This window comes from Furipterus horrens, unplaced genomic scaffold (genome assembly GCF_987537825.1).
Source record: "Furipterus horrens unplaced genomic scaffold, mFurHor1.1.pri manual_scaffold_11, whole genome shotgun sequence".
NCBI classification, from domain to species: domain Eukaryota; kingdom Metazoa; phylum Chordata; class Mammalia; order Chiroptera; family Furipteridae; genus Furipterus; species Furipterus horrens.
In genome coordinates, this window is record NW_028327181.1 from 62,643,169 (window position 1) to 62,663,335 (window position 20,167).

General features: G+C 38.6%; 1 protein-coding gene, 1 long non-coding RNA gene and 1 pseudogene across 3 annotated transcripts in view; 2 read left to right on the forward strand and 1 right to left on the reverse strand.

Annotated features, from left to right (window-relative positions):
- Positions 1 to 248: 248 nt before the first annotated feature.
- On the reverse strand, positions 249 to 18,315 carry WSB1 (WD repeat and SOCS box containing 1). The gene is made up of 9 exons (XM_090291442.1): positions 18,005 to 18,315; positions 10,237 to 10,405; positions 8,954 to 9,222; positions 7,714 to 7,845; positions 5,768 to 5,868; positions 3,380 to 3,552; positions 2,747 to 2,860; positions 1,648 to 1,755; positions 249 to 1,395 (listed from the first exon to the last, which is right to left on the reverse strand). The coding sequence occupies exons 1-9, from the start codon at positions 18,042 to 18,044 to the stop codon at positions 1,236 to 1,238; spliced, it is 1,266 nt and encodes a 421-aa protein (XP_090147568.1). The 5' UTR covers positions 18,045 to 18,315; the 3' UTR covers positions 249 to 1,235.
- On the forward strand, positions 15,586 to 16,528 carry LOC149997993 (queuosine 5'-phosphate N-glycosylase/hydrolase pseudogene; annotated as a pseudogene).
- Positions 18,316 to 18,477: 162 nt separating the features above from the next.
- LOC149997994 (uncharacterized) overlaps positions 18,478 to 20,167 on the forward strand; it is a 61,914-nt gene continuing 60,224 nt past the window's right edge. Inside the window, exon 1 of one of the 2 annotated variants that reach the window (XR_016514290.1) lies at positions 18,478 to 18,586. This is a non-coding gene — a long non-coding RNA (uncharacterized LOC149997994). The remainder of the gene's footprint in view (positions 18,587 to 20,167) is intronic. The other variant, XR_016514289.1, reaches the window with a different exon arrangement.

Sequence of the window (20,167 nt, forward strand, 5' to 3'; positions counted from 1 at the left end):
AAGCCCTGTTTTTTCTTTTGCTGAGTATTTATTTTCCTTTGTTCTAGAGTTCTAAAATAAGCATTACTGCAACAGTTCTCCTAAAAGAAACCAATGTAAAAGTTAAATTCATGAAGCATTAACTATAGCCCTGCACTTGTGCTACTTCTTCACTACCTTTCTTGCTTGTGGTGCGCCATCAATCTTACAATGGTGACAGACAAAAAGCATTAAACTTTCCAATATATTTAAGAATTTGCAGAAGATGGTGATTTTTTATGTCTTTAATTAAAAAAAAAACTCAACAAAAATATATAATCAAGCATTTTACATAATACATACATTCTTAATATCTGCAGGTGAGATAAATAACAGAAGGCAAAAGCAGGTATACTGGATTGCTTCTCTTTGGTAGGTCACCAATATTATCCCCCGCAGAAACATAGGATATGTGAAAAACAAACAAACAAAAAACCATGGTCTTAAAATAACTGTCCCTTAATACAAACAACAAAATATTTATCAATAAAATAATACAGTAGCTGGGTTTTCAAATTGGCTGAAATTTATAATACTTTATACCACAGGGGTTAAAGTAACAAGCTGCTTTCCAAAATTAAAGTCTGGGGCAGTAGTTTGGGGGGTGGGGTGAGACACCCTTTTTCTAGTTCTATCCTAGTTCTATCCTGGTTGTTTTTAATTGAATAATGTCACATTCACTCTTAGCTCTCAGATGCCATTGTAAGGAAAACAAAATCCTTCCCCTATACAAAAACTCTGTATTACTTGCAAGTCTGTTTTCTGATTCCTCCCACCAAATACACATTTTATGAGGCAAATGAGCTTTCTTAGGTCAATATTTACCATCTAAACTGTGTCCCAGAATAAAAAAAAATTCCTTTCACTTTACAGCAAACATACATAGTGTGGCTTTACTAAAGCAATATATACATGTCAGAACTAAAGATGAGAAAAGCAGAAGAGTCCATTCAACACATAGCAGCTTATATCTAAATATGTACATGTATGTATGTTTCACAGTTAAATTTTAGAGAAAAGCTGCATGTTCTATGTTCAGAAATATTTCTCCTATAGTCTATAAATAATATTTTAAAAATGGATCAAAATCCAGTACAAGAACATATCAAATTAAATAAATTTTCTAAACCTTGAAAATCAGATACTTGAAGTCAGTAAAGCTTGAGGTTTGTGTAAAGTGTGCTGCCAGTCCCTACTGGTAGGGGAGGCAGAGTCCTCTAAATACGATAGGAGAGAAACTCCAACACTTTGGAAGGAATCGGCAGCTCCTGGACTTGTTGGGTGGGCATCACTCTCCGGATTGACATACGACATAAATGCTGAAGACTAGGGATTTGCCTTGGAGTGGCCCAAAAATACACACTTCCATCGTGTGTCCTAAACAGAAACAGAAAAATCACAAGCTCAGTCATCCAAGTACATGCATTTCAACACCCTACAGCTCAGACAACTATCATCCAAAGCTGTGTATTGGAGTCACCAATCATCATGATCTCCTTTATGACAAAGCAATATTATTATAAAGAGCCATTATAGAAAACTTACAATAATGGCCAGCCACTTTGACTAAAAACCACCTGAAATTGTCTCTTAAAAACAAACAAGCAAACAATAGAGAAATGGACTTACCCAGCAGCTAAAACACTGCCATCAGTAGAAAAGGCACAGCAAAGCCCATTGCTCAAAGGTGCAACTTGTACTGGATAATCCTCATCAATTCTCCAGAACCTCACCATTCTGAAAAGGAAGTAAGTTGTCCAGTAAGTATCTAGTAGGAAATTTAAGGTAAAAGCAACTTCTGTATTTGAGAAAGAAATGCCACTATGTTCTGAGTCACAACATAGTACTCTCACACATACATTACTGCAGCAAACAATCTGTAACTTGCTTTATAGAGTATTTTATAGTCTATATATTGGTAAATTGGATCAACCCACACTTAAAAGAGACTATAATGTCTGTCTGTCTTCTCTTCCTAGTTCAGATCCATAATGCTCACAGCCAAAAGCTTTCTCCTTTTTCTTACACTTAAAACCCAGTCTCATTCCAAGACATTTATAGAGCCTTTTCACCTAGGTGGAGTATGTCTAGGAATGACAGAGAACTTGCCATTCAGAATTTATCTAAGTAAATAGGAAAGCAATGATTACTGGCAAATAAAGAAAACTGTGAGCAAGGCTAAAAGCTAATTAAAAATCTACCCAGTTTGCTTGAACTAGCTAATAAGGAGCACAGAGAAAGGCATGCATTATCTTTAGTTTATATGCATATTACTCAGGTCAAACATTTTTTTAAAAAAATCCTCACCAGAGCTTTATTGACTTTAGAGCAAGGGGTAGGGGGAGAGAGAGAAGGGGGGAAGCGGGAAGGAAAGAAACATTGATGTGAAAGACAAACACTGATTGGTTGCCTCCTGTATATGCCCCAACTGGGGATTGAACTGGCAACCTAAGTATGTGCTCTGACTGGGAATTGAACCCGCAACCTTTGGGTGCATGGGATGATGCTCCAACAAACTGAACTCCCTGACCAGGGCCAGGTCAACATTCTTTAAGACGTATTAACATCTTTCAAGACCTTGTCTAGAGAAGGAGACACTAAAACCCAAACAGCAGGAAAGCTTTCTTTTCTTTCTTTAGGCTTAAGAATGTTCTTATTAAGTAGAAAGATGAAAAGAAATCTTTAAAAGACAATAATAAATAGGTCAAGCTGTAATTCACACACTTACTTATCATCAGCAAGGCTTGCAATATGTAGTCCATCGTGACTAAAAGACACAGATCGTACCCATCTGTCATTTGCTCCTCCAGCAAATATCGGAGTAGGCGGGGGAAACATGTGTCTGAAGTCAAAATACATGTTTTCAGTGGAAATGAGAGTTGCTTCACGAAACAAAATAACCAGGTGCAAAATACAACTGTCTTTGAGTAATGTTTAAAGTCGTTTAAAGAACACAACTAAGACTTGAAAAGAGCCGATATATCCAAATTAAATAAAGGGACCTGAAAAGAATTACTAATCTCCTTTTAAGATTGTGGTTTAAGGCACTAAGATTAAGTTCAACATTAAACTATTTTTCCAACATGAAATTTTATACGTAATTACCACTTCTACAGAGTCGGGTCCTGCTAAATAACAAGATCTGTATTAAGCCAGCCAAGTTTTTATTTTTAGAATTTATATTTAAAGCTTTGTATTATCCAAGGACTTGAATCATAACAAAATTTTAAATTTCGATAGACTTGTGATTTTACGTTTCACGTGTCAGTGATTGTAATCATTCATGCAATTTCTTAAAAGTTATATATATACTGAAAACCAGAGATGAATTACAGACTAAAATAATTCAAGCTGTACCCACCCAAATTCCATCAGAATGTCTCCGGTATGTGGATCCCAGATATATACTCGAGTATCGTAAGATGCAGTAGCCAGTAATGCTCCGTCAGGAGAAAAGTCACAAGCTACAACATCATGGTGATGTCCTTCTAGTTTCCGTATCATGGTATATTTATCCATATTCCAAAGGAAAACCTGCAATAAAAAGGAAAATATTATAGCTTCATTCAGACACACAGAGGCCAAAATGGCACATCTTAAACTAAAACTGCTAAATTTAACTCAGATTAAACATTATAAATTATGGATAATTAAAAGAATATGCTCAGTGTCATAGATTAAAAACTCAGTCTTTAAGTTAATTAAAGTAGACATGCAAATTCTATTTTAAATGTTTCTGTTAAATGTTAATTTTAAAATAAGCCTAAACATAAAAGGCAGTAACCACAAAGTTATACTGAAATCCATTTATTTCAAAAACTAATTAACTAAAATATACAGAAATAAATAGGGTTAAGTACTACAAACCCTCTTCTTTTTCTTCCAGAAACTACCAAATTTAAAATATATATACAGACAGAAAATATAAGGTTAACAAATTGTTACTCCATTGGCATCTCCCTTTGAGATAATCACTTGTTTACAAAAGGCTTGGATCACCAACGTGAGCCTAGGAAGAGAAACAGATACTGCAAGCAAAGAGAATTTTCACAGCCAAATGAAATTTCTTTGGCAAACAAGGACGTTAAACCACATTACAAAATGAAAATGCTAATTTACAAAAATAATACAATTAACATTTCTGTGAATCAAGATTTACTAATCTTATTTCTCCCAAACTGACCACACAATTGTTAGTTATTTTAAGTATAAAACATTTAAGTTACTTTAATTTTAATACAAGTTCACATACAGATTTAGATTCTAAAATCAGTAGTTATGACTGTGCAGAATAGCTCTAAATAGAATTCTAATGTTTACTGCAGTCTGTTGTACTAAATGGAGGTTTAACAACCCCCATAAAACAATCTCTCCTCCTCTTGGGATAAAGCAATCCTTTGCTACATTTTTTTCTGCACAGACACAATATATTACTTCCAAAGAAAAAAACCCACAAGTTTTAAATAGTATCAGACGTAAGGTATCTCTACCATCTCAAAGAATTCCAAAAAACAGTACAGAGAAACCACCTGAAAGCCAATTACATTACATTAAATTGGTTTCCCATATCAGACTCCCAATTCCATCAAACTGGAAGATCAATTTACTTGGAGGAGTCAGTGGGTTTCACTGGGGGAAATTATTTTTAAAAAGAAAAAAAGAAAGAAAGAAAAGCAGAAAGTGGACATCGACCAGCACCTGTGTTACGTACAGTACACCTTGCAGCCGAATGCAAGGTTACTTCATCCTATGGTAAAGGTCGCCCCCAGCCCGGTAGCCAGAGATGCCACTCTTTCTGCCCAGCTAACACCATTGTGCGCCTGTGTGCGAGTGGTGCCAGCATAACCTCAATCACACCAATATTGCTGCCACCACCTGTGACAGGGAAAGCAAGAAGCATATGGAAAACACACAGCCTAAAATAGCAATGTCAACATCTAGCTTTGTCCTTCTTATGATTTTTAAAGAACTATTTTTTCTAAACTTCCAACATTTGCAACTATCATTTTAACATACTTCTTGGCTAAATAAAATGCATTTTAATCAGCCTCCCACCCCCCCATTATTTCAAAGTGTATTGTGATCATCACACGTATTTGGACTTCAACCCTTGTCATAAATATCTAAAGCTGAAAGATCTTTTTACGATAACTCAGAAGCTGGTAGACAGCTAGAGTTCATCAAAAGGCATAAACCCTCCTAAGAGTCACTTTATACTTAATCTGCCTATAGGTGTGCTATGCAAGTTAGCATAAGACAGACCATATCAAATTTCTTCTATAATTCACTCTAAGACATACATGAGTCCTATTTTCATTTTTATTAAATTTTTAAGTTACTTTTTTTTCAGTTAAATGTCCAGGACCAGCTGGGACTCAAACTTTTTAAAACAGCAAACTGGACAAAAAAAATAGAACAACAGAGAAGAAAATTATTAGCAAGGGAATGTCAACACTTGTACTCTACCTCTTCTACAGCACATAAACTTTCCTAGATCTTAAGACAAAATAAATTTGACAAACCCCTTAGTTTATGAATAGTACTTCTAACTAAAAGCAATCCAATTTCTCACTTCACAATCAATAACTATATTTAATTTCCCTCATGCAAACTCTCCCCATCACAAAATAAAAATTTAAGATATTCATGACACCGAGCACAGACTTAATATGTTACTTAGATTTAAAATGATTATGCACAATTATTATAATCCAGTTCACAATAAATGTATAGGAACTTTGATACATACTGCTTTACCGGCTCCCACTGAGCACAGCATGGAAGAGTCAGGTGAGAATGCACAGCTGTACACCCAGTTCTGATGGCCCCTCAATACTTTCATCATGTTTCCTGAACAAGAGGAAATACCCGCGTTAACCCTAGAATCCACTTCAAATGACTATCATTCAAAAATGGCAGAATCATAGAATCACAAACTTCTACAGTAGTGTGATTTATCTAAGGGGTTTGCCAATGTACACACTACTCATTTTTGTAACTGAAGTTTTATTGGAATTAAATTATGCCATATTTGTTTGTGTTGTACTCCAGTGGCAGAATAGAGCAACTATGGCAGAGTTAGAGCACAGTCCACAAGCCTAACATATTTGACATCTGGCCCTTTAAGAAAAAGTCCGCTGACCATTTATAGAAGATAAGACTTCTCTTGGTCTAATCCCTTTACTCCATAAATGAAAGAACTGAAACACAGCAAGGTTGAGACTTAATAAAAACACATTCAAAATGCCTTTTTACCCTTCTTTCTGATAACCTACATTCTACTCCAAATCTCCTGTACCTTACACCTGAAGGACAAAATTACGGCTAAGTATATTTTTTTATCTTAGTTTCACAAATATATACTGAATACCTACGACATGCCAGGCAGTGAAGACACAACTGTGAATAAGACGAAGTCTTTACTCTCTTAGAGTTTACATTTTACTGAGTCTCCATTCTTAAAACATATGCACACGATTGAAAAATATTTTGAGAAGGCAAGTACTATTTGATATGCAAAAGAATATAAAAATTTAATTATGGAACTGTTTGAACTGTTGGGATCCATTAACCCTTCAACAGCTGAGCAGTCAGAGAACTGATAAAATGCAGAGGAGGCACCTCATGGTAATAGTAATGTTATTATTTTATTGGGCAATGGCTCCTACCCATCAGCTGGAACAAGTCTCCTAATCTGAGGGCTTGCTTTCTACTACATTCAGACTAAGCTACCTAAGCAAGCCTGTCAACTTCCATCTTGAGGCTGTTAAGAGAATTAGCAGATCTTATTTATTTTTAAAAATTTATTTATTTATTTTTAGAGAGAGGGGAAGGGAGAAAGAGGGAGAGAAACACTGATGTTCGAGAGAAATACTGATCAGTTAGTTGCCTATCGCACACCTCCTACTGGGGACCTGGCCCGCAACCCAGGCATGTGCCCAGACTGGGACTTGAACCTGAGACCCTTTGGTTCAAAGGCCGGCGCTCTGTCCACTAAGCCACACCAGCCAGGGCTAGCAGATCTTATTTAAATACAACCTTTTAATTAAAACTGTAAACTCTTTCATTACAGGCTAAGAAGAGGGAAGAAATACTCTCTATGGTCCTCTCAAACAAGGCAGATTCTCCAAAACCTTATTAGTAAGCATCACAATTATCAAGGTTTCAGAAAAATCTAGAGTACTTGACACTGACATACCTTTTATTATATTGAAGGGCAAATCTTTTACTTAAGATAATTTCTTACTTAACCTATCCAATGTAATATGCTTATTAGTGTTTACATGTTATAAATTCTAGTGTACAAGTCATGTTTTAATCTAAATTTTATTAGAACACTAAGTTATATCTTTTTTACTCAAGGTCAACTTAAATTTTTACTAAGCAAATGAAGGAAGTTAATAACCCTACTTAAGATAAAGAAAAAACTAACAGACCAGTTCATATAAAACCCTAAAACTGATCTAGATTTTGTCCTCAGTTGATACAGATGTATGTGGTTAGTTTCTGAATAATATCAGATTGTTTACTTAAGAGTAACTGCTGACTCCTATTCTGTTCGTTTGATCTATACAAAGAAAGGGACCAAAGGACTAGAGCCACTTTTAAAGTCAAATGCCCCAGATGAACCCAATACCTCTCAGTTGTAATATCAAAAAATTAATTCTTTTTCACAACCTGGAAAAAAAAACATACCATCATCTTTCAGGTCCCACACTCTCAGAGTTTTGTCTCTTGAAGCTGACACTAAGATCAAGCTCCCATCTGGAGCAAAAGTTAAATCTCTGACCACTTCAGTATGATCTACCAAGTTAAGGAGGAGTTTTCCTAAATGAAATGGAAGGGGAAAATAAGAGAATGTTAAAATTCTTTCTTATCAGCTTCTGTTTTATAAAGTAGTGTTCCTCACCATTGAAAAAATACTCGGGCACCTCTAGCTCAGCAAGTATAAAATGACTTATTAGTTCTTTTACTATTTATTACCTTTAAAGATTCACTATTTACACTGTTCTAAAATAAATTATTTCCAGCATAGCAAAGCCTCTATTTATTAGAAAAATTAAAAGGGAATTCCTGAAATATACACAAACTCCTGGATCCAGTTAACTTAGTATCAAGAAAACCTGCATTATTATCATTTCTAAATCTTTGCATAATATGATTTTAACATACAAATCAAAATTTTCCTTGGCCTTGGATTACTAATGGACTGTCAAACTCCCCAAAAGATGCATGTTATCCCACAAAAACGTAAATTTTCAAACATAATCTCATTGAAAAAATGTTATTCATAAATTGTTGTTTTCTACAAAAATTTATGTGCTTAAATTTTTTTGAGAATCCAAATTTTATTACTTATCACCCCTCAAAGCTCACATCACTTGCTGTATTCTAATGTACAATTTTAAATGCTCATTTAAAATCTTTCAAATTTTTGAGTGCATACTATCAGCTAGAAACTGTTTTAGGTAGTGAATAACAAATTTACTTTTAATTGCCTAAAGAATATAATTTCTAATCCTATCTAGTTCAACTTTAAATAAAATGTCATTAAAATCTTACAAAGGGTTACATAATTGTTAAAAATCAGGTTTGCCTCAAAACCTGTACACTATCAATCACTGAAAACTATGTAAGAAAACAACTGCTATTTGAGTCTAACTAAAGTATTAGTTAATAAAACATTCCTCAGACATGCCCTCTGTGTTGTAATATGCTGTAATATCCTCTAAAGAGTGATCAAGCAGTGTGAACTCTATTATCCTAAATTAAAACCAAGCTGAAGATGCTATTCAAGCCAATTATAAAGACATATTGCACCAATTCTTATTTTTCAGTAAGTGAAAATCCTCAAATCATATATTCCAATGCCTATGAACAATGTCCTGCACATCATAAAATAATCAAGTTTGTTTTTGAAATTATGACTCCATACCTGTATATACATCCCATATTTTGATACGCCCATTGTTTAACCCTGTGGCAAGGAGTAGCTGATCTTGTCCAAATTTGAATCGATGCCATTCTATATTCACACAACGACTCTGTTTTTCTGGAACTGAAGATCCAAAAGCAAGACTCCAGACTATATCACCACAGTCTATAATATGTTCACAAGGCTTATTTTTCTGACCACCATCACTATTTTGTCTTGACAATCTCAAACTGCTTGAATTAGCGATATTCTTGGTGCCATGCAAGAGACTGGGGGGGGGAAAGGATCAGATCAAAATCTAGTTATTATTTACTCTGGACTCCTGTGGATATGAATGATGTTTGTTAAAACCTCAATATTATTATCGTGATACTACTTAACAATAGAATCCTATAAGTGGGAAGGGGAAAAGTTGCTGTTAGCTACGAGGGCAGGACCAAATCAATTCTCAGAGGGCTGAAAAAGAGAGGAAACTCAACAACAAAGTAACTTGTACTTTGTTTCAAAACTTTCTTCAAAACCACTATATCAATTAAGAGTCCTGCAATTAACCTAAAGCAAGTATAAACAAGGGGGAAAAAAACCAAAAAACTTGAGAAGATACTGTGACACTAACACCAGAAAATTTCCTTAAAAAAAAAAAAAAGTAATAAATCAGTAGTTTCCCATAGTTTCTACACCTAAAGTAATATGTAACAAGGACATTAATAAATATAACCATGATTAACGGGGGGGGCGGAGGGGGCGGGGGGCGGGGAAAAGGATGACTGTAAAATAACAACAATTTAAAAAAGGGCAAAAAAACAAAAAGTAAATAGACACAAAACAGGGAAAGATTAAATTTCGTATATGATACATTTCAGAAAAACCTTCAACAAATATCCACACTCAATTAAATCCAAGCAGAGGCTAAGTACATAAAAAGTACTTACATAATCTATGCACCTCTGTTATCTAATAAAATGTTGTGAAATCAAAAAGCATCACATAACAAAGGTCACGTGACCTGGCACACATAATACATACACTACACCAAGGCACAATTAATCTCCCTTTTAATACACAGGAACGTTTACTAAAAATACAAAGGATCTGAGAAATTGTTCTATAGTACATAATAATTCTTTCCACAAATTATCCAATATTCAGCTTATGATAAAACATATTTACAACAGTCCGCAAAAAAGAAAAACTTGAATATCAAAATCTTTTTATTACTCCACACAGAGAAAACAGGAAATTCTACAAACAGATACATAATACAAGAAAGAAAAGTGTCTTACAAGTTCTTCAGGCACTGGGACCACGGAATAAGCCTCACTGTGCAGTGTCCTTGGGACCAAGCAAAGTAGGAAGCATCTGGAGCAAAAGCAACAGTCCAATTTTCACGGCCACATTTCTTGTCAAAAGGAGCTGCTAGAGCTAAAAGTTCACCTATAGTACGTGATCTCACTAAAAAGAGAAAAAGAAAAACACAGCACATTATATATAACCAACAATAAGTTTAAGACTGCCTCCATGTTGCTTTGGGACTCACTCAACTCCATTGGGCATTTTTTCCCTTTTCTAGATTATCAACATAATGAGTTCTGCTTTCCACCCTTTGAGGTGACAGTTATGGTGTGAAGACCCCTTAATGATAACATCTTCAAGTCTGGGTGAAGTGAGCTTCCTAAAGATTTTCAAAGAAAGCTTTTTAAGAAGTTTCAATTAAAAAAAAAAAAAGCCGATCAAGTAATAATACTGTAATGATCAATCAAGGCTAGCAATTACTGAAGTCCTGATTTTTGCATTGCCTTATGTTTTCATCAAATTACTAACACTTAAAATGCAAGAGACTAAAGATGCTTTGTAAGAAGTTTCTTCCAAAATATCTGTAACTTTCAAAAACCATAAACCACTATAAAATATTACTCAAAGAAAAGGACCATAAAATGGACTATTCAAACATGAATATTCTTTTTTTTTAATTTTAATTTTTTTAAATTTTATTTTTAGAGAGAGAAGGGAGGGAGAAAGAGAGGGAGAGAAACATCAATGTGTGGATGCGTCTTGTGCACCCCCAACTGGGGAACCTGGACCACAACCCAGGCATGTGCCTACTGGGAATTGAACCAGCAACATTTTGGTTCACAGGTCGGCACTCAATCCACAAAGATACGCCAGCCAAGGCCAAACGTGAATGTATTATCTTTTTCAGGCCCAGGTCACAAAAATCACAAAACCCTCAGAACTAAAAGGGACTTTAAAAAGATTATTCAGTCCAACCTCTCAATCAGTGCTTTAAGTGCGCACCACTCATGATTCTTCAACAGTGGTCCTCAAGCATCTTTCTAATGGGCTACAAACTGACCCCAAAATGGAAATGATTATTTTGGTTTTTGAAGGGCAAAAACAGACAATCCCATACATTTTTCATTTAATTAGGAGTACTTAAATTTAGCATTCATAATAAAAACTGGCATATTAACAGAGCATAGAGATTTTTATTCTGCATTTAACAAGCATCATCAAGTTCCTACTGCATATATGTGCATGCAAACTCAGCTGGAATTTCCTCAATTTTGGGAAAAGATCTTCTTTATCAGTGTATCACCAATGCTGTCTTGAGTTGGTCTTACTTTCAAATTTTGCTATTCTTCCTTCTTAGTTGTAAATTATTGTCAAGTTTAGTTTCCCTGTTATCTATTTTGTGGTCAGTTGTCTGGTCATCACTGGGGTGCATTTTTATATATTTGGCTTAAACATTCCAACAACTAAACGTCAATATATTCTATGTACATACTGCAGTTCAAATAAGAACCACTTTTACTCCTGTTGTTGGGGCAGATATATAAACCCCAAAATATGCTCGTTCAGTGACACTCCCAGTCTCAATGTGTGCTCCATCACAGCTAGTGTAGCACCTGTCATGACAGGTGCTCAGTAAATATTTATTGAATTAATATGAAAGCACGTGTATAAGCTCTCATTCTTAAGTGATTTAAATATTACATTGCCCAATTCTTTGATATATTAACAAATAAGCTATGGTTTAAAAAGTAAACAAACAAAACTGAGACCTATTTTTCTATGATATTCATAAAATGAGTAGCTAGTAAGGCTCATTCTAATTTGGTGCAGCTGAGATTATCAGAAATGTTCCTTCTGGTGACTCAAAATCTTCCTCCTTGCAACTCCAACCACTCCGTCCAGATTCTGACCTAAGAGAATAAGCCTAATCCTGCTCCTACATGACATTCATATGTTGAAGACAGTTATGACATCATTGACTAAATCTACTCACCAGCCTACAATCTCCACAGTCCTTTCAATCATTCCTTAGATTACATGGATTCAAATCCATTCCCCATCTTTCCCTTTAGCATATTTTTCTGGATAAACTCATTAGTAATTGCCCTCCTAAAAGTGGCACCCAAAACTAAATACAATATTTCAGATGTGGCTTAATCTAAGCAGCAGGACCCCCCACCTATCTCCACTTCACCTGTAACAATCCAGTGCAAGGTGACATTAACTTCACTAATAACATGACTTTCTTAATACAAAATTTACAAACCAGTGACCCTCATAGGCCTGCAAAATGCTTTATTTTAAATAAAGAAAAGATTTTTGAAAGGACTTGCTGCTCCATGTTTCCTTATATTCCTCCAAGCCCACCGTCTTACATAGTCATTTTATTAGGGTACTTTATGTGCCTGGCCTCTGAATTTGCAACCCCTGCCAAAATCTATTTTTTTTTTTTAACTTAGGTTTCTGTTTAACCACATCTACCTTTTAAATTCATAAATTTTAGGAGAAAGAAATGAAGTTCAAAAAATAAGGGAAAAATTTTTAAAATTCAACTGAAAAATGCAAGCATTAACTAGAGTTTTTTTCCTAAAGATTTTATTTATCCTTAGAGAAAAGCGAAGAAGGGAGAGAAACATTGATGTGTCGAAAAAACATCAATCGGCTGCCTCTAACAGACTGACCAGAATCTCAAAGGTGATTTTTCTGTTTGTGGGATGACACCCAATCTATTGAGCCACACCTGTCAGGTCTGCAGGCATTATACTAAATAGGAAAAGCCCCCTGATTAAACTAGATGAGGATACCTATGTAATTTCTATCTCAAAAAAGAGGGCTAGCCCTTGTATTCAATTTCAGAAACACCTGGTAAATTAGACTAGCACTCACCTCTCCTTTAATAAACATATAAACAAGACTAACTTTCCCACAGAAAACTCATTTTTTGGTCTATATTTCAGTATCACTCTGTATTTTCTTTCACAATCCAAAATCTTTTAAATAACAAGGCAGGGCATTTTTCCTTCTTTCACCTTGGCCACAATCACAAAATTCCTCTTATATAAAGGGTGGTTATAAATTAACTAAAAAACTGGCTCAAGTAAAACAAAGACCACAAAATAATAATCTAATTTATTCTTAAATATAAATTCAAGAAACAGGGCCACAATAAAAAAATAGAAAAAAAAGCTGCCAAATAAATGTTGTTACAGGTATTGCATTAGTAACTACCTTATTTATTTATTTATTTTTGCTTGTTAACAGGTATATCAAATGCTCTTTTCAGTTTAATCAAATTACAGTAATTTAAGTACTCATTTAAATACTTACTGGTACATTATTATAAACTAGCATAAGGTTTATAATAGAGTGCTTTAAAAACAACTTTTATAAGTTAAACCTTTATTACACTACTTCCAAGTGTTTAATGTTGGTATCCTAAGAAATGTACAGTTTAATGGCCTTGGATAGGGGAAAAGCTGCATGCCACAGGAGCTCGGCTATACGATACAACTCTACATTATTAGTACTATATGTACAGTAGGGACACATCATCTCAGTCCCGCTGAACCAAGCAAACTAGATTTAGCTCCTTCTTCACATTCCTCCCTGCAATTTCATAACCAGAAAGTGGAATCTGTGATAGTGCCTTGTGAAAGAGGGCAATAACTCCCTGTCACATAGACTTCTTTAATCATTCATGGAATCTCATATCTCCTTTCAGTAGTACTAGAGAACCCAAATAGGTATAATTAATATCCAAGAAAGCAGGGAAAAAGTATATATATATATATATATTAAACACACACACACACACACACACACACACAAAACTACACAGAGATACTAGTGTTTAACCTTGTATGCAAATGATACTTCCCCTAAAAAAGGTTAGAAAAGGCCCACTTAGCTAGTATGGTAACTTTACATTATATTCAGGAAATAACAATGAGACCTAAATATGCAAAAAAAAAAAAAAAAAAAATTAAAAAGGCTACTCCGTAAATGATTCTACCATATACAGGTATGCTAAGAGGCTCTATCCCTCAGAAGAGAGACTGAAAAGTTTTCAAAATGGTTCAAGGTGAAATAAAAAAACAGAGTCAAGAAAGGCAGATCGTTCATCTGTGATATTATGGGTAGGGGGGTAAAAAACCAAACCACTGGACTAAGAACCTTTGAGTTCTACGTCCCAAACAGGACATAATGGTCCTAAAGTCCAGTTAAAATAAAAACTGGACATGAATCTTATTTTCTCTCCATTTAAGTTACTAAAATCAGGGTGCAAGTCCCCTCCTAACCTGTCATTCAAACTTATCCTTAAGAAAATTAAAGTCCAGCCCTGGCTGGTGTGGACTGAGCGCCAGCCTGTGAACCAAGAGGTCGTTGGTTCAATTCCGCGTCAGGGCACATGCCTGCGGTATGGGGCAGATCCCCTGCTGGGGTCATGCCAGAGGTAACCTGTCAATGTTTCTCTCACACATTACTCTTTCTCTCCCTCCCTTCCTCCTAATAAATAAAATCCTTTAAACCAAGCTCCTGGACACACAAACCCAGCTGCACCCTCTTTGCTCTTCCCTTCAGCAAAAAAAAAAAAAAAAAAGGAAGAAAGAAAGAAAACTAAAGCCCGAAATTCTAAGCTGTCTCTAAATATAAAAGATTTACCCACATACAGGATAGAAGGCTTTTTGGCTGCTTCAGCTTCTCCCTTTCTGTACAAATACCTCTTTCATGTATGTAGTAAAGGCACATATTTAGTTGGGAAATTCAAAGGCTCTCTACAATAGCCACCTTCGATTTTCATTTAATTAACACAGAAAGTTCAGAGTTGGGTTTTTGTTTTTGTTTTCTGTTTTTTTTGAGGGGGTAAGGCTAAATGTTTTCACTTTTAAAATAAAAATTGTATATATTTAGGTGTATAACATGATGACTTGATAAGTCCATGTTTTACTAAGTATATCTATTGATCGCGGCGCACAGGGACCAGTACCCACTGTACGTTCGCCCCCTGTACCCCACCAGACATTTGTGCTCATCGTGCTCCGCCCAGAAGGAGAAGTTGAGTGTGTCTGCAACGAAAACCCAGTTGACTGCGGCTTCGTCAGCAGTCCTGGGGTTCAGCTCGTGGAGGGCCTTCCAGCCCCCCAGGCATAGCTCCGGCCCCGAGACCTTGGTGAGCAGCAGCTCTGCCACTCTTCGCACGCCTCCGCCATCAATGAACACATCCCGACTGTTTTCCGCAATGAATTTTGCGGACTCCCTGGGAGTTAGGAGACCGTCCATATTGGATCTAGGGAACGAAGCCTTCACTGGCAGGCTAGCCAAACTTCCTTCCCTCCCTTCCCTCAGCGATCAACAGAGCTCTCGACGAAGGGATACCAATAACTAGTGCTTCGTACTATGCCACAGTGACCCTGGATCAGGTTCAGCATATACTCCGTTCTGACACGGATGTTCCCATGCCTTTGGTAGAAGAGAGACATCGGATTCTCAATGAAACCGGGAAAATTCTGCTTGAGAAGTTTGATGGCTCTTTTCTTAATTGTATCCGAAAAAGTGAAAAAAGTGCACAGAAGTTATTGCATCTGGTAGTTGAAAGCTTTCCCTCTTACAGAGATGTGACTGAGTTTGAGGGAAAAAGAATTTCTTTTTACAAACGGGCCCAAATCCTTGTGGCAGATACGTGGAGTGTGTTAGAGGGAGAAGGAGATGGCTGCTTTAAGGACATCTCCAGTATTACTATGTTTGCTGACTATCGATTACCTCAGGTTCTTGTTCACCTGGGAGCCCTGAGATACTCTGATGAACTACTGGAGAAACTTCTCAAAGGACAAATGCTCTCGAATGGGAACAGGCAAGAGGTGGAAATCAGAGGGTGCTCACTTTGGTGCGTTGAGTTGATCCGAGATTGTCTTCTGGAACTTATTGAAAAAAAGGGTGAAAAAACTAGTGGAGAGATCAATTCCATTCTTCTGGATTATTTCTTATGGGACTATGCCCGTGATCACAGGGAGGATATGAAAGGAATTCCATTTCATCGAACACGTTGTATATATTATTGACCCAAAATGTAAACTGATCCAAAGAAAACTTGCATTTTTATATCACATAATCATTGATACAATTTCACTCTGATATTAAGAGAAGATGGTGGGGTTAATTTCTCCTGATACATCACTGAGTATTCCCAAATTTATCCTTTATCTGCTTGTTTAGTTTTAACTCTGTTTTTCCTTTTTGTGGACACATGACAAATAGTGATGGAACTTTAATGCTTTCTTTAAATCTCAGATTTCTTAATCATGTCATAATGTGATTAACCTTCAGTGACAATATTTCATCTATTCAATTGGTATCTTTTCTCAAGGTGTACCTTAATCATTGCTTCCAGTCAGGGCACATCAGAGAAGGAAAACTCTGACTCCAAAAAACCTCCGCTGCCTTGCGGCATACCTCTTCAGGGGAAAGGCTAAGGGAGTAAACCCCGACAGAAAATCCGGAGCCGGAGTCCCTAAGGCGGTTTGATGTTGTAGTCAACACCGGCAACTCCTGCGGCGCACCTGAAGCCAAGCTGTATTGACTCCGTCTTTCCCTTGGATCCTTCAGCTGCGAAGAGAGGGGGGGTCTGCTGCATGGGCAACAGCAGACCCTCCATATCACCCTGCCCAGGCTCTGTAGCTTCAGCTCCACTGGAGAGGACACTCCAGCATCATCGCAAGATGTCGATTCAACACGGGAGGAGACAGATACCGTGTCACTCCCGAGTCGGACTGCACAGTCATTCTTGGCGGTGCAGATAGACTCTTAAGAAGCTACACCATCGTCTCTCGAGACGGACGGCTGCCGACGACGACGACTAAGTATATCTATCAATGTACTCCCAACAACCGCAAAAGCTGTTCCAGTTATTTTACTTTAAGAGAGGACTTAAATGATGTGAGGTGCTTTTAACTGAGCCACTGAGGTCTCAGCGCACAACGTTCGAAGCCGACTGCCCTGCCTTCAGCGTGGCCGAATCAGGCAGCACACGCACACCGGGTCCGCGGCGGCCTTCTCAGAGTCCGCTCTCCGGTGCGGCGGCTTTCCTTCCGTCACTCCGCCCAGACGCTTGCTCCTCCCCGCTCCAGTGCGGATGAAAGATAATACTGAGTTGTCCGGTCCTGAACCTGAACCACTCCCTTTCTTCACGCCAAACCATTTTTTAAAACACTGCTTTCCCCAGGCTGATGGCACCTCTCTGGTCGCATTTCTCCTTAAAAAGTGGGTGGATATCCACGAGGACCCCACCTTTCATTATAGCCCAGAACGCACAAGTATCCTATCTCGCATCGTCAATTTAAGAGCCCCCGAGCCTTGCCCAGCACTCCGCAGTGCACTCCACGCCCCAGCCGCTAAACCCAGAAGAACCCTAGGATAAAGATCCCGTTCGCACCTCTCATTAGGAAAGCGGGGTCCCCAGGGCTGTGCCCGGCCCGGGCCACGCAGTCAGTGGGGCCCTCGCTACTCTATCCTAGAGCTGCTCTCTGCCCCTCCTCCGGGCCAGGCGCAGGGTAGGCGCTGCATCAATGATGATCCCATTTACCTCGCGACCCCCACCCCACCCGCGCGGCCGCTTCCTTCCAGTTCGCTCCAGGGCTTGGCTCCGGCTCATCCTAATTCAGATTACGAAAGGTTTCCTTTCGAGCCCCTCCGAGGAGTCCCTGCCTCTCCGGAGCCCCCGCGCGCTCACCAGCACCCCTCGCCCGCCGTCCCGTTCCTCACCGATCTCTTTCTCGTTGACCCTCGGGGGAAAGCTGGCCATCTATGGGGCACCGTCTGATTCCGGGGGCGCGATGCGGACGCAGCGACAGAAAAGGGAGCGGCGAGCGCTGAGGGGCGTGACGCGGACTCGGTCCCTCCCGGTCCCGGGGACGCAGGGGAGGGGCGGGGGCGGTCGCGGCGGCCGCTGCCGACTGCCCCAGGAGCGCTCCGAAGGCCTCGGACCAAACTACAGCGTCAAACACAGACAATAGACTCTGGTCCCCGCCTCACGCTTCCAGACCAAGACACTTCCTTCCACGCTGTCGACAGCAAACGAGACACTGGAGACAAAATGGCGGGCGGCGCGGGTGATATCATGGGTGTGGGGGCGGGGTTTCATGACATCACAGCCATTGGCCCCGCCTCCTGACGCTTGGGACGTGACGGCCTCCTGCTAGGGCCCCGCCCTCCCGCAGGTTGCGCGAGTGCGTTGTCAGACGGGATCGGTTCCCTGCAAGCAGGAAGAGCGGGGGAGGCGTGGGCGGAGTTGCAGCTGCAGACCCTGCCTGGCCGAGGCCGGAACTCTGAGTAGGAGCCGACTGGGTGGGCGTTTAAGTCGGGTTTTCCCAGCGGGGGCCCCTTAGCATGGTATTCATAAGTTGAAGTGCCTTTGAAAAGCAAACCGTGAATTGTATAATACAGGTTAGCTCACATCTTAAAGAGTGCATGGAATTTAAACTAGCTGAACTGTAAAAGACGCTTCAGATTTTTATTCTAATTTGGCCACCTCCCCAGCCCCATGTGCTGGGGAACTGGAGGTTTGTTACACTGATGAAAAGAATAAGGTTAGAATGAACAGCGCTATGCACCCACTCGTCAGGCCACGATGGTTCTGACTAGAGCCAGCGGGTTCTAGGAAGGACCGAGACTGACGGGTCGTGAAAAACAGGGAAGCCCGGGCAAGACGGCATCCCGCCGCACCACCGGACCTCCCTGGGCTGCCTTTGTCCTGGCTGGTCCCTGCAGCGGGGCTGCAGCAAGACTGGTGATCCGCGGTGCTCCGGCCTCAGGCCAAGGCTGACCCCACCTTGTCAGCTCAGAAGCGGCCCTTCCCTGAGCCCGGGGTCTGGGCCTCCGGGAGACAGCTGTTTACACAGCAGGGCTGCTAAATGTGCCTTGTCTGTCAGAAGCCAGCTTGGTTCCCATTTACGAAGAACATATCTGCATTTTAATGGGCCCTTGGGAGTACTGGAAACTTGGTACTAAAGGAGGCCATCTAAGGCTGGGAATTTCAAAAATGCGGGTGATACGGCTGGGAGAAGTGCATGGCCAAACTCGAGATTTCAAATGACAACACGTATGGTGTCTATTTCTTTTTCATTGCATGAGTGATAATTTCAATAGTGAAATGTCTAATAGCAGATACAAAAAAGTTATCTCCCCTCCTTTTTTTAACTAATCACTTTGCTGCATTCAGTCAACATATTTAACTGCTTACTCTATGCCAGACACTGGGGCTACTTGTTAAATATTTAGAGTAGAACAAAAATTATTTTAATTTAGTCTTGTGGCTCATAAACCAGCATTTCTAATTCTTTTAACTAACTGCTATTACCTCTGTTTACTTTTACTATATCATACAAGTTCATGGAAAAATACTGGTTCTTGAACGTCTGCGAATTATTTTGGTGGAGTTTTCATACAATTGTTAAATGCCACTGTAGTCTAGTTATTTCTGCTAACCAGCGGACTTCCTGATCATTTTCTCAACTGGCAAAACACGTGGAATGAAAAATAATTTTATGATTTGTGTACTCAGTGATATATAGAATATTTATTGAATCCATCCTACATGCTAGACACTGTGCCATATAAATGCTTTTGTGGATTAACTCATTTAATACCCACAATACTATAAGTAGTGTATTAATTATTCACATTTTTACAGATGGTAACTTAACAGTAGTCAGAGCTATTAAGTGGCAAAGTGCCAGATTTGCACCCAAACTCCTCTGATGCCCTGTCCTACCTGCTTCGATGCTACCTTTTCTCTCATAAACGAGACCTAGCTTGAAAAACAAATAAATGTCCTGCATTTCATATTTATTTTTTTAATCTTAACGTTAAATTGGAATAGCTGTCCTATCTCTTGCATATCACATGAAGTTGAAATTCTCCAAAGAT

Coding starts and splice junctions, on each gene's coding strand:
- WSB1 (XM_090291442.1), bottom strand. CDS start 18,044: ATGGCCAGCTTTCCCCCGAGGGTCAACGAGAAAGAGATCG. Junction 9,223..10,236: donor TCCCAGTGCCTGAAGAACTT/GTAAGACACTTT, acceptor TCCCCCCCCCAG/TCTCTTGCATGGCACCAAGA. Junction 1,396..1,647: donor GGCAGTGTTTTAGCTGCTGG/GTAAGTCCATTT, acceptor GTTTCTGTTTAG/GACACACGATGGAAGTGTGT.